General features: G+C 40.1%; 1 protein-coding gene and 1 long non-coding RNA gene across 4 annotated transcripts; both read right to left on the minus strand.

Annotated features, from left to right (window-relative positions):
* Nucleotides 1-469: 469 nt before the first annotated feature.
* On the minus strand, nucleotides 470-10,970 carry LOC120783153 (far upstream element-binding protein 2-like). 3 transcript variants are annotated; one of them, XM_040115918.1, is made up of 18 exons: nucleotides 10,723-10,970; nucleotides 9,420-9,525; nucleotides 9,196-9,255; nucleotides 8,961-8,997; nucleotides 8,732-8,784; nucleotides 8,527-8,598; nucleotides 8,376-8,433; nucleotides 7,850-8,036; nucleotides 7,552-7,650; nucleotides 7,364-7,462; nucleotides 7,171-7,273; nucleotides 6,543-6,664; nucleotides 5,915-6,208; nucleotides 5,675-5,790; nucleotides 5,474-5,562; nucleotides 4,922-5,128; nucleotides 2,778-2,965; nucleotides 470-2,610 (listed from the first exon to the last, which is right to left on the minus strand). In XM_040115918.1, the coding sequence occupies exons 1-18, from the start codon at nucleotides 10,849-10,851 to the stop codon at nucleotides 2,602-2,604; spliced, it is 2,028 nt and encodes a 675-aa protein (XP_039971852.1). In that variant the 5' UTR covers nucleotides 10,852-10,970; the 3' UTR covers nucleotides 470-2,601. The 3 variants fall into 3 exon arrangements, with proteins under 3 accessions (XP_039971852.1, XP_039971861.1, XP_039971869.1); XM_040115927.1 differs by having other exon boundaries at nucleotides 471-2,610; nucleotides 7,850-8,021; nucleotides 10,723-10,969; XM_040115935.1 differs by lacking the exons at nucleotides 470-2,610; nucleotides 2,778-2,965 and having other exon boundaries at nucleotides 5,018-5,206.
* Nucleotides 10,971-11,509: 539 nt separating this feature from the next.
* LOC120788406 lies at nucleotides 11,510-13,881 on the minus strand. The gene is made up of 4 exons (XR_005707233.1): nucleotides 13,825-13,881; nucleotides 12,591-12,688; nucleotides 11,939-12,044; nucleotides 11,510-11,839 (listed from the first exon to the last, which is right to left on the minus strand). It is a non-coding gene; the product is annotated as an uncharacterized LOC120788406 (long non-coding RNA).
* Between the last annotated feature and the right edge of the window lie 49 nt (nucleotides 13,882-13,930).

Genomic DNA, 13,930 nt, shown 5'->3' on the forward strand with positions numbered 1-13,930 from the left:
TTTAAAGATATAAATTAAAGAATTTTTAAAATTGCAATTGCATTCCCTGTATATTTATTTTCACAAAGTCAACAAAAGTTTGTTTTGTACAGTAAGTACAGTCATGTCTCAGTACATCAGTGTTATAATCTGTGGGGTCAGTAGATACACAGGGTTCGCGTCTGATCTGCAGCCACTCTCACACTTTTGTAATAAACAGATCGTGACTTCCTGGGTTTTGCTCTCTCTCACACACATTCTCACACAACTTCTGCTTTAAAGTTCCAAACATGACAGTGGAACAGAAAGCATACATACCTTAAGTCTGTTTGACGAAACTAAAAGTAAGCTTGCTTGTGCAGGAAACACTAACAAACCAATTATAATGTTTTAACACATTGGAAAACTGAAAATGCTTCATACAAGAAAAACAGGTCAGAGTTAATACAAGAGAATCAAAAGTATAGAATATGAAAAGTACACACAGTTGCCTATATTTGATATATGTGTGCCTTCAGTTATCTTTAAAAAAAAAATCATTTTTAAAAAAAGATTTTTTTTTGCCAATAAATGGGCTTTCATCATCTTTGCAGTAGTCTGATTTAATCTGAGGACTAATGACATCTAGTGGTGATTTATCTCAAATGTGCTTTTGTTAGTGTCGTGCAACAACCGGCTATATTAACTATTTGTAAAAGAAAATGCAATTCAAAAAAAAATGTTCACACATTTTAAAGTAATTGACATATGCCTCTTTTTAATTCAGAGTATTGCTGCTGGTGGTCATTTATTAACAATATCAACACTGCTGCCAAAGGCAGGCTCTCAGCTGCCGTTCAGAATACAAGAATCATACCTGATACATCTCTGTAAGTCAAAACCAACAGCCATTTATATTGCTGAATATATGTACATATACAATATATTTTAAAGTGAGACACATCGGAAGACTAAATTTCATTCTTTCGCACACAAACAATGACAATGTGGGAAGGCAGATGATCATCAGATTCTTGTTAGCATCCATAAAAACCAAAGTAGAAAGCAATAACATGCATCCTGGAGACTAAACAAAATCACAGCATGGTTTAAATGTAGCCTTATGTGACATGTTCCCATTATAGAAGAACCTGCAGATGTGCGAACTACAGAGGATGTCAGAACCTCCACAGAAAAAACAAGACACTTTCACATTACACAAGTCACTACGTGGAAAAAGACAGCTATGCAGTTGCTTCAAGGTGAATGCCCACGAGAAGTACAAGTTGGTTTTGAGAAGGTGTGACAATCACTTTAAAGTTTTCAAAGCAATATGAAACACCAAGCTGGCCAAATTTAAAATGAATCTTTCTCTTCATTTTGGGCTTCCATGCACAGTGGGCCGGTGTTTTTTGTTTTAGCCCAGAATGGACATTTGAAGAAGCTGAAGAGGCGCCATATGATAAAAAGGCAAAACAAATTTAAGCAAGGAGAAAAGTCTCGAATCACGGCAACATGAACCAAGCATGCTACATCAGCCACTTGCATCCAAGGCCAAAACAAATATGCATAACGTGGTGTAAGGCGCATAGTTCCTGCAACCTATGAACAATTAAAAAAAAAAAAAAACGACTTGTCTTTAAATCTTTGAGGATACCAGGACTGAGTTCATTAGCTTTCATTGCCTCCCCAAGTAAAACATCCTAATAAAAAGCTTTAAATCCTTATGTGAATATCTGATGTAAAACCACATTTCCACACTCCATCCCTCAAACTCATGGCTTTGCATCTTGGAGAACACTTTCACGTCATTACACCCAGTTAAGGACTTGCATGTCACCAGTAGAAGGCCGACTGAAGCTGCTCTGCAGATGAAGGCTGGCATTGCTCTTTATTAGCTGTTTTTTCATCCACCTCTACCGACTTTCAACGATTACTAGTCACCCCACATGCATGAATCAACATTGTAGAATTCTACTTGTGCACTTTAAAATTAGTTCACTCATACAAAGTACTGTAGGTGAAGACATTCATAAGCAAAAGGGAAAAAAAAAAATAAAAATCAAATTTTACACCATGCAAGCTTCACTAGAGGAAAATGTGATAATTAAAAGAAAGAAAATCAAAACACTGAGCAAAAAAATGAGCTTTAAAAAGGATTTCTCTGATTTATGACCTGTACCAGATACACAATATGATTATAGTTCTAATAGCTCTGTGCAATTCAGTAAATATAACACTTAGATATGAAGGTTAGGGCTTTAAAAATGGGACTTGGATGTCTTAAGATATTAAAATAAAGATGAGATAGATGTATTGGCGTTTCAAGGCTCCCGTTGTTTATAATGGTATATATAAATGTTTGTAGAGGCATTATGAAGCTTTGCGTACCTGCCATGATGGGATCATCAGTCTTATCCCTCCCTTCAGGAGCAAAGCACTAGAACGTCTGTTCAGTTCACATTTTTATTAAAAAGTATCCAGATGATGTTTGGTGGTTTGGAAGGGTTTTACTTCCACAAAAAACAAACAAACAAACAAAAAATACAACTTAACAGCGTAGATCCTGGCCAAAGTTCAGGGTTGTCCTCCTCATCCCGTCTTCTTGATTCTCTCCAGGCTCAGACCTTCTGCTATGATCTCTCACTGCGTCTAAAATGCAAATGGATTAACCACTGAAAGATCAGTTTCTTAGTGTAAATTGTAAAATGTATGACTTTCAAATAGAAATAAAATGGAAATATCAAAATCTCAGAGGGAGCAGATGGAGTGATACCAAACAGACATGATGAAAACCTCGCTGCAGTCTCTGTACCAACCTGCCCTTGCTGAGGGGTGGCTGGCTGGCCAGGAGCCTGCCCTGTCTGTCCATAGTATGCAGCCTGCTGCCTGTAGTACTCTGCCCAGGCTGCGCTGTAGTCCGGCTGGCCTCCCGTTGTGGATGCTGCTCCCCCTGCTGCTCCGGGGACTGCAGCTACTGTCCCAGGGACGGAGCCACCTGCCTGTGCTGGAGGAGACAGACAAAAAAAGGCATGACCAAGCTCACAACAAAGTTCACTGAGTCACTGATGCAGAACTAAAAACTAACCAGCAACGTTTCACCTGAGGAATTAAATCGGTGTGTCCCACATCCATACTACTCACTAATTCCAATCAGGTTTTCAGTATGTAGTGTGATGTGACAAGTGGCAAAATGAAGTATACTCAAGCTCAACAGAATTGAAAGAAAGTGTAAAATAAGTATTAAATCTTAGGAATAATATTTAATGCATATTTGCTAAGTTTAGTTGGCAGTGAAATTCCAAAGTCCCAGTGACTGATGTCACATGTATCATTTTCTGTTCTTATGAAATAGGAAAGTATGTTGATTTTTTTGTATACTAACTGCTAAAACAATACAAAATGATGATTAGTATGAAGTATACACTGTATGTAATTACTATGTAGTATGAAATTGGGACAGAGCTGTTTTCCCAAGCTCTTACAATGCGCACCATTTCTTTATTTATGTTTCTTTACACATTTTATTTCTTTCTTTTCAGGACAAAACAAGAGACCATCGTCTTCCCCTAATTGCTGATAAGAATGTGTTTGAGGAGTCTGAGCAAGTGAGTTAATGGCTGCAAAGATACAGACCATATACTAAATATACCAAAAAAACCAAACACATCTGAAGCCTAATAAATGTGTGATTATAAATGATAATTGGACAAAGTGAAACATTATAAAGCAAATGCCCTTTGGCATTTTGGCAAAATTTAATTTTGATATTATTTCTTCCATCAATTAAAAATTTGGGCTGAAACTAAAATTGATTCTGTATCAATTAATTTGGTTGGTTAAGATCTAATTTACTGTCTCACCAGTCCAAAAATCCAAAGATATTCAATTTACAGTGATCTGAAATGGAGAAAAGCAGCAAATCCTCACACTGAAAATTTTTGTCAGTTTTACTAAATGACTAAAATCAAATAATCTATTATTAAATTGTCATTATTAAAGGAGCTTTAATTTTTAATGTGCCTATCCTGTGTTTTCTAACATGCGTTTTGTGTTTCACCGCTGCACAACTGAAGGCCCTTTGAGCAACAAATAAAGTGATTGATTCGACTGATTATTTAAACCCACAAATCATTTCAGCACTGGTTTAAAAAAAAAAAACAAGACTAGGCCAAAACCTAGTATGTGGCTGGACCGCCCTTTATGTGTTTGCTTCTCTTTACTCACATATACAGTATGTTAATACAGCTGAATTCCCACTAAAGCTTCTCTCATTTACATGTTTTTCTGTTTCTGTTGTCAGACAACGGAACAAGTATCAATTAGTGACTGAAACGCTGCAAATTAAGACAAAATGTTAACCAACAAACACTTCCATGCCAATTCCAAGCTGCTGCTCTGCGCTGCTAAAATGATTTTAAAACCACAACGTCGTCTGACAAACTTGTAAAATCATCACTCAGAGAGAAAGTTAGAAGCTCATTCACCTCCTTGTCAGCTGCCGTGTGGTCAACTGATGCGTAGAGAGGTGAGCCTGTGGAGGGAAAGCCCGACCTCGTGCTTGTGGGGCTGCACTGGCGACTCTCTTCCTCAGAAGGTAGCTAAGGTTGGTCCAAAAAGTTGCTAGATTTGTCGCTAGGTGCTTTTGTGAAGAAAAGTCGCTAAAGCGGTGTGAAAAGTCTGTAAATCTAGTGACAAAGGAGCTAACTTGGCAACAAAACACCTGTAAACGACCCCCTGATGACGCATTTCATTTTGAAAGAGCTACGGTCAATGGGGAAACTCCAAAGCTTGATGACGTGGCATTCGGCTGATCACTGGTGTAACTTTATCTGTCAGTCAGTCAGTCAGTCATGGACATTGGCGCTTACAGGGCTGGCCCCGCTGTTGCGGTCCAGCCAAAACATTAATTTGCTAGTTAACAGTAGGGAAAGTTAGAGATGATGTTCTTTGGCAGTCTCACCCATCTTCTTGTAGTACTCCTCCCAGGCCTTGGTGTAGTCTGGCTGGCCCCCTGGCGTCTGTGCGGGCTGGGTGTGGTCCCCTGATGTTTGGGCACCTCCAGTTGGGTTTGTGGGGTACTGGGCTGGCACAGCCCCTGACGGCTGCTGGTAGTACTGAGCGTAGTAGGCCGCCCAGGCTGCGTTAGGGTCATTGGCTGCTGCCTTGCCTAGAAAAGATGCAGGGTGGAGGGGGTGAGGTCCTCATAGGGTGAGGGTGAGCCCCTGCTACTGGCCTGGAGACCGGGCTTGGAGACCAGGGGGGAAACAGAGACAGGGTTAGCCAGAACTGCTTTACGTACAGATAGTGCATCTCATCACAACATTTCCATCAGTACTCCTGTGTACCTTCCCAGATTTAGAAAAAAAAAAATTGTCATTACTAACAGAATCGACTGGGAGGGGTATACAATAAAACATACGGGATGAAAGTACTGTAGTGGGGTTGATGTGTTTAACGTGATGAAATGGGCAGAAATAAACCAGGAGAGGCAGTGAATTCAAAGGTGACTCACTGGGGTCATGGGGTGCCTGGGGCTGCCACTGCTGGTAGGTGCTGCTCCAGCCCTGAGGATTGTACTGGTGAGGACCTGGAGGACCACCACTGAGGAACAAAGAATTGGTTTATTATTAAGACCCCTCATCTTAAATGCTGCTGCTTTTATGTGTGGCATTTACAGGTACACACATGTTGAACATTAGTTGTAGCTACTCACTGTGGTGGTCCAGGGGCCCCGGGCGGTCCGGGGTTGTATGGGTTGGGGTTGTAGGGACCCATTGGACCAGCAGGACCTGGTCCACCTGGCCCCGGGCCCACAGGACAGAGAGGACCCTGGAGGACATGACATAACCACAAATCATATGAATGTAGACATCTAGGAATCCAAATGGCTTCTCATTCGAAGCTTACGCACAAAGGATTTAAGCTGGTGACTAAAAACAAGAATGTTGTGTACCTCAATCTTTTCTTCAATGAGCTGCTTGGCATGGTCGATCTGCTGCGGTGAGCCCCGGATGATAAACAGCTTGAAGTTCGGGTCTCCGTTGGGGGGTGGCTGTCGAGAGATTTCCACAAACGCCCCTGTCTGCTGGTTGATGGACTTGACATTCTCTCCTCCCCGGCCAATCACGAGCCCACACTTGTGGGCAGGAATAGAGAAGGTCATTTCCCCTCCAGGGGGACCCCAACCGCCTTGTCCTCCACCTCGGCCCCTGTTGCCCGCAGGCATGCCTGGAGGACCTGGGGGGCCCTGTAGATGGAGGGCAGACAAAGCCTCACATCTACAGCACAGTGCTATAGATTTGTCTTTCTAAGGAATGTACTTGTTTATACTGAATGAAAAGTAGTCATGGCTTCTGTTTTAAGATCTAGGTTGAGGATATTTGAGTTTTTTTTAAATAAGTTTAGTTCTGTCAATGCAAACATTATGCCTGACTCAAGCCTACTGCTATACATTCACTGTTATCCGAAACTGATTAAGATAATGAGTTTACTACATTTAAGGGCCTATTTTTATTAGTTTGTTTTAGTGCAAGACAGTTCATGCATGTGTGTTAGAGAGGGAGAGAGAGAGTGATCCATACCCCCTGTCCTTCCTCCCTGACCCTGATGCTCTGCAGCAGGTCGTTGATGATCTGGGCAGCATGTTCGCAGCGGTCGGGAGGACCACTGATGTGGGCAATCTTATCTGGACCAGTCCCGTCATCTGAGAGAAAGATTTAACTCTGCATTAAGAAATATTTTCTATATTAACTCTAATTTAAATTACTAATGTGAAAGAGTCTCTTGTAGTGCTGAACTGAGAATCAATACTCAACTCGATTACCTGCAACTACTGCTTTAAAAAAAAAAAAACCTGCCTCGCTCTGACATCTTTTTGATGCATGTCAAGTCAATAGATAGGCAAAAACTGAGAGCAAGATGACACCTGCTTTGCACACAAAGACTCATGTGAAAAGGGATTTACAACATTACAACAAGATATTTGAGCAATCACCCACATTTTTCAATTCGTAAAAGCTCGATCTTCAGTTAGGATGGGGTGTTATTTAAGGTTACAATTTCTATAAGTTGTCTTTCTGTGTCAGTTAATTGCATCAGACATCAAGCTGTCATGTCGTCTTTACACTGAATGTACTGTTCATGCAAAATGTTACATCAACAAACTGTGTAATTCTTATGATTGCAGCCATTATCATCACAGGGTCCTACCTTGTTTGAACTGTATCCTAACTCCAGCATCATTCTGGATTTTCTTGATCATCTCTCCGTTGCGTCCAATGACAACACCGACTGAGTGTCGTGGCACCGGGATCTGAGTTGAAAAAATAAGTATCTATGAGTGTAGATTTGGTTCAAAGACAAGTGACCCCATTTCTAATCTTGCACCCACACACAAACTCACATCCATGCCGCCGCCCATTCGGGAGCTGAAGTCATTTCTTTCACTATAGCCGCCATGGTCTCTCTCCCTCAGAATCTCCTGCACCATTTCCTGGGCTTGCTGAGGAGCAAAACATGACGATTAAAGTTCATGGCAACTCAGCACCTCACATTTATTTTGAACTTCATAAAATGATTTTATAGCTGTACCTGGACTTTGTATGGCTCTCCGATAATGCGCAGGGGCTTGTCAACATTGGGTCCCTGAGAGGCATCCTGGATCAGGATCATCTTCACCCCTGCACGCTCCTAGAGTATCACACAATCAAACATTGTGGTTATGTACGCCTTTACTGACACCACTAGTGGATTTCTTTTCTGGCTTTACATATCAAACATTCTCATATAAAACAGCAAATGCACCGTAATGAAAAAGTGGTTACACATCCGTCAAGGTAATTACAGTTACAGTTTCCAAAAACGCAAAAGCAACGGCCATGAAATGTACCTGTAGCTGTTTGATAGTCTCTCCTCCCTTGCCAATGACAAGGCCAGCCTTGCCAGCTGGGATCATCATCTCATGAACTGTGCCGCTCTGCCCGTTGGTGGACTCGTGATAAGAACAAGGGGGTTCACCCCTCCCTCGTGAAACTATCTCATCCAACAGCCTCTTGGCTTTCCTAGCCGGAGGAGAGCTGACCGGTTACTCCACATCCATTTTACAACATCAAGGGACACTAATATTATGTCAGGTAGTTTTTATAAAATTAGGCAATAGGTAATCATAGACAACCAATTAAAAAAGGACATGATAGACTGGGGTTTCAAAGCTACTGCATCCTTGTTAAGAAAAGGTCTGACACACATCATTTTGAAAAACTGTTTTGATATATTCTTATCTTGCCCCGCTTCTGACAAATTTTGTGATTGCGGTATACAAGTTCACAGGGCAATCTGCTTCATGATTAGGGACCATTTCTGATACTTCCACATCAAGCGATAATGAGCCAATTTGCACAAAATCAAAAACTTACTGTATGGAGTCGTGGGAGCCTGTGAGAGAGACGCTCCTCTCTGGAAGGCCTCCGCTGTCTGGACACACACGGATAGCATAAGTAAAACCAAAAGGACAATAAAAGTGTAAAATGGTAAGTTGTTTAGCCTCCACAGAAGCACAAAAAGTACCTGGAGCAATCTGAACCTTGCAGCCTGACTCCTGTTGAATTTTATTGATCTGTTCACCTCCACGGCCAATAACTGGAGATGAAGAGAAAGAGAGATGTGTGTTGTTTGGTTGGTCACACTCTCTAAAGTGGCATCTATTGGTTTCTTCTATTACAGACACAGAGTGGCATCAATATGTGTTAAAACAGAATTGGGTTGCACTCACTGAGTCCCACCATGCTATCTGGAACACTGTACTCTTCTGTGGTGGAGGCAGGTCTGGCATCATCAGCAAGAGAGGACAACGACAAAGAGGCAACAAGAGAAAACAAGTCAGGTAGTAGTAGACTTTCTAATTGTATTTTTGTTAGAATCTTGTTCTTCTCTATTGGCATGATACAAAGGCTGAATACAGCTAATTATTACACAATCAGCTGAAAGCTATGAGATCTCACCTTTGTTGTGCAAGAGCAGCGAGCTGTGCGCTAATAGCTGAGGAGGAAAGGAGAGGTTTTGAATTACCGATGGACTCTGAGATGAGAATGTGCAAACGGCCAGGGGAGGAGACTGTACAACAACAACTTTACAATACTGTACTACTTGAAGTCTATAATAAATACTGTCAACTGTGAGTTAAAGATGCCACAATGCAATTAGTAAACAGAGCATAACTTAGAGGGATTAACTCACACAGCGCTTTAGCTGATTCCAAGTCACTCTGTGCAGCCATTTTCTTGCTCTCTGGTTCATCTGTAAAATGAGGAAACAACAGATATCTACTGTAGCTGGGTGTGTGTGTGTGTGTGTGTGTGTGTGTGTGTGTGTGTGGGACTCCACAAAAATATCCGCTGCATCTAAAGCCATCATCAACCATGCAACACAAAGGTGCTTATAAGCAGTTTGGTCACTGCTACCTGGATCCTCCAGCTGTCGTTTCTGTGCAGTAAATGGAAAGCCATCTGATGCGGTGTTGTTGTTGTTCATGGGAGGACCAGCATCACCCCCGATCTTAGCTGCGATCTGAAACACAAGTGTAAAAGTCACCGTGACAATTGAAAAATCACCGACTGTGCTACTCTTCAACTCTGAAATATGTGCACATGTTGACACTCTGTATACTGTATGGTAGACATTGGAGTGATCAGCATCTTACAGACTGTACAACCTTTACCGATATACACTTGACTAGCACTAATGTATAACAGTATAGCAGTATTTTACAATCATTGTATAGTGTGTATTCAGTACATATCAAAGTTATGCACCTATTGTTATTCTATATTCTCAGTGTTTTTTAATTGATTCTATTATATATTTTAATTTGTCTTTCTTAGTTATTGTGCATCATTTGGCTTTTTAGTTGTATTTGTTTTTTAATTACCTTGTTTTTTTTAGTGGTAGTTTTTGTGAAGTACTTGCTGTAACACTGAAATTTCCCTTTGGGGAATCTGTCTATCTATCTATGTGGCCCAGGAGATCCACTGTAATAATATGACTGGATACAGTTAATTATTAAATAGGATTTTTGTTATTATAATACCGTAATACATTGGTGCCTTAGATATTTTCTTTTCATGGCCTTGAGGCTTTGCCACAGTTTGATGCACCTAACAGTTATCTGCTAGCCATCACATCTGCTTTACTTAACACGTTTATATAAACCAACCCCACTATTTGGAACAAATGAAAAGAGGATTCATTGTAGGACTGTTGTATTGCACTGGATTAGTTTTACCTAGGTGTAGCTAATAAACTGCCAGCTGAGTGTATGTGCCCATATGTAAAAAATGAGGGGGTGAGGGTCATAATTGCTCCAATGCTTCCTTTTTGCCTTAATTTGTGGAGGAAATATAGACAGGTTGCAGATATTAAACATCCCCACAGATAGTTTAAACGTGGTGAGTCGTATATTCGTTGATTTAGAGATAGCCGGTGATATCATAATAACAATGTCATGCGAAGTAGTTTTTTGGTTTTGTCTATATCGCCCAGTTCACACTGTAGGTTTGTTGGGGCACAAGCTACAGTGTTTTAGCTAAGGTATAACGAGAGGCGACGTGACCTGACTAGCTTTATTGTAATATTGTGACATCATTAACTTGGAAAAAATATGTGTATTCAAAACATTAAGCCCCCTGTTTATGCGGTGTTAGCCCTCAAGCTAACTCGTTAGCTAGCCCTCCCTCAATACGTGCCGCTGCCTGTCACATCCCTCACCTGCCGGGCCCGCTGCACCGCGTCCGCAAACGCATCTTTCTTGATGCCTCCAGCTCCGTTTCCAAGAGCTGCCTGTCCGCCGAGAGGGGCCCCGGAGCCGGGCGGCGGTACCGCGTTGTACTCCGACATGTTGGCCAGAAGACAGGCGAGGGACAGGGAGGCGAAAACTCGGACCAGAGCTGCGCAGGAGTGGGAAGGAAAGTCAAGAAACTGACGGGGCCAGGGAAGCACCGGAGACACGACGGCGGCCAGGAAGGTTCATTCGCGTTTGTCACTCATAGACTGTATTTGTTATTACTCTGTGTTATCTAGAGCTGAAACGACGATGGTCGATTAACCGATTAGTCTATGGAAGAAAAAAAAGGGGAAATGTTTTGATAATACATTAATTGTTACAGACATTTTTTAAATAAAAGATTGCTAACATAAAAGCAATAACATTATTTTTTTCAAAATTTCTTTTTTATTTTCTAATCATGATTTTCCAGTATTTTTCATATGCTTTTCAAGTTCGTAAAATATAAATCTGAACAAACACATTTTATGACATGCACATACAGGCAAAATATAATCTTTGCATTGACATGATTACATAACATTTAAATATTAAATGCAGAGCTAAGATTATAACAGTTTATAATATCACCAGAACATAACATAAACAGTATTTATTCTTCTTTAAAGACCATATATTTCCCTGTTCAGCCATTCTATGCTACTGGGTATAGATCCATATTCTTTACAGTATCCAAACAGTGTTTTTCTGTCGGATACATTGTCACTGTAGTTCCTCAGTTGCCACACTGCTTGTGTGCTACATCTCTTGTGTTTAAAAAGAGTGTCTGCATTGGGTTTTTACAGTGTCTGTGGAAACCCTGGTATGAATAACCTTTTTTTTTGTCGTTTCTGAGAAAAAACTGACTCATCAGTTGATGATTTTCATCTGTCAGAGGGCTTTCATTCAGGTTCTCCACATAACTGGCCGAGGCACTCATGCTGCCAACCCCAGAAGTGACATCAGAGTTCCCAGCTCTACTGTTCAGCCATTCACACACCATGGTATGTGCTCTTTGACTCCAAAATGTGCTCCCAATTTCTGAGGGAACACCTCCACTCACTGAAAACAGACGTTAAATGGTGTAATTTGTAACAACAATGCACATATGTAACATTTTAAATCAACCAAAATATTTCCCTCTATCAATATCAAACTCACTGCTTTGAATGAAGGCTCCATCGAAGCTAGCTGGAATCTTCACAGTAAATTAATTACTAATAATCACGTGTACCTGCAGAGGCAAACGACACTATCCTTATCAATTCTGAAAAAAAAAAAAAAAAAAAAAAGAAATCCATAAAAAGAGCACTGTTAGTAAAACAGTATATTCACTAATTCAACGAGGGACATTGGTTGTCAGGAAAGGCTGCTTTGATTAACTCTTAAATATCAGCTTGATGCCTCACAAACCAGTGACCTGATGATGTTTTCTCAAGTCTTACAACAACATTCAAATGCTGTTAACATTTTATGCTGTAAATTTCAATTCAGAATTCATATTCTACAAATTCATACAAATTTAAGAAAATATTTACATTTATTTGTTTAGTCATTTAACATGAATTTAAAAGCCTAAGCAGGGACAGAGCCGACAAATTAGATTCATCTAGACGCCCTACATAATGTATATACATCATTTCAGTAGTTTTTCTAACAATGAGTAATTGAATTGTCCCTGTTAAATAAACTTACAAATAAATAAAATAAACAGTTTAAACAGTTTAAATAAACGGTGTCCTGCCTAATCAATTGCACAAGATGTTGCAGCAGAGCATTACTGGCTGAGTTTTATGAACAGGAGATCACTAACCAGATTTGGAAACAGTGTGTATATTAGCCATAGTTTTCAACGATGATGTTGGCTTGTTTCACGCCTGTTGGGTAACTGTACTGGAAGTAAGAAAGAAACTGACAGGACAAATCAACAACAGTCTGTGGCAACACTGAAAACACAGTGAAACTGAAGCTATAAAAACAGGAATGGTAATATAACATTACCACATACAGCTCTTTTGGAGAGAAATATGTAAAGTGTGGTGTGATCCTTTGTACTCATTTCTCTAACCGCTTGGTCAGGAGGTTTGAAGGTGGTGTGTGGGGAAAAAAATATTTATACAAAAAATAAAATACAAATGTAGCACTGTTAAATCATTGCGATCTCTCATCTGATAGCTATAAATAAAAATGTTAAAGACACAAAGACATTTCATCCACCACTGGCCAAAAACCGGATCGACTGGGCTCCTCAGGAGTTGTTGGAAACCAAGCATTTCCCTGTCAGGTTAGTGGTTACTGACATTGACTGATGTGTTGTTGATGTCCATTATCAGCCACTAAACAATCTTCTCGGGTCAAATATTATAGAGTCTGAATACATCATGTCACACATTTTCAGAGAAGCCACTTGCAGTTCCTGTATTCATGGAACCGTAAAGAGAAAAACTGTAGACTCTGAAATTGTGATCGTACATCAATAGGAGGGAGGGAAGCATTCATAAATCATCTGGCAGTTTAATCAGTTTGACATCACTGACATTTTTACATAGATCTGAAGTTATTAGTTGATTAATCAATGATACGGCCAACAGAAAATGAATTAGGATCTATATTGGTAACTAATTAATCATTTAAGTCATTTTTAAATAAGAAATGTCAAACATTTGCTGATTCCAACTACTCAAATATGAGGATTTGCTAATTTTCTCTGTTTTGTATCTGTGTAAAGTAAATATTTTTAGGTTCCAGACCGTTGGTCAGACAAGCAAGACGTTTGAAGAAATCACCTTGAGCTCTGGGAAAGTGAGGTGGACATTTTTCACTATTTTGTGACATTTGATAGAACAAACGATTCATCGATAAATTGAGAAAATAGATGTGATTAATCGCCAACAACAATAACTGTTAGTTTCAGCTGTAATTGCATATAAAAGCACGGGTTGGATCCAGTTCTATGTAAAACAGTAACAGATTACTGAAATTGAACTTTCTTGTGAACGTTTGTGAAGTTCGTGTGTTACATTAGTTATGTCAAAAGTATTTCGTACCTGTGAAATGAGAGGGAGTTTCATGTTGGCGCGGTGCAGCCAGTAGAGATCGCTGTCACTTATTCGTCTCCTTTAACGGCAACACCACACGCCATATTTGTTGTGG

Source organism: Xiphias gladius, chromosome 3 (genome assembly GCF_016859285.1).
Source record: "Xiphias gladius isolate SHS-SW01 ecotype Sanya breed wild chromosome 3, ASM1685928v1, whole genome shotgun sequence".
NCBI classification, from domain to species: domain Eukaryota; kingdom Metazoa; phylum Chordata; class Actinopteri; order Istiophoriformes; family Xiphiidae; genus Xiphias; species Xiphias gladius.

Coding starts and splice junctions, on each gene's coding strand:
- LOC120783153 (XM_040115918.1), bottom strand. CDS start 10,851: ATGTCGGAGTACAACGCGGTACCGCCGCCCGGCTCCGGGGCCCCTCTC. Junction 8,998..9,195: donor GGAATCAGCTAAAGCGCTGT/GTGAGTTAATCC, acceptor TTTCCTCCTCAG/CTATTAGCGCACAGCTCGCT. Junction 8,037..8,375: donor GGCTCCCACGACTCCATACA/GTAAGTTTTTGA, acceptor GTAACCGGTCAG/CTCTCCTCCGGCTAGGAAAG.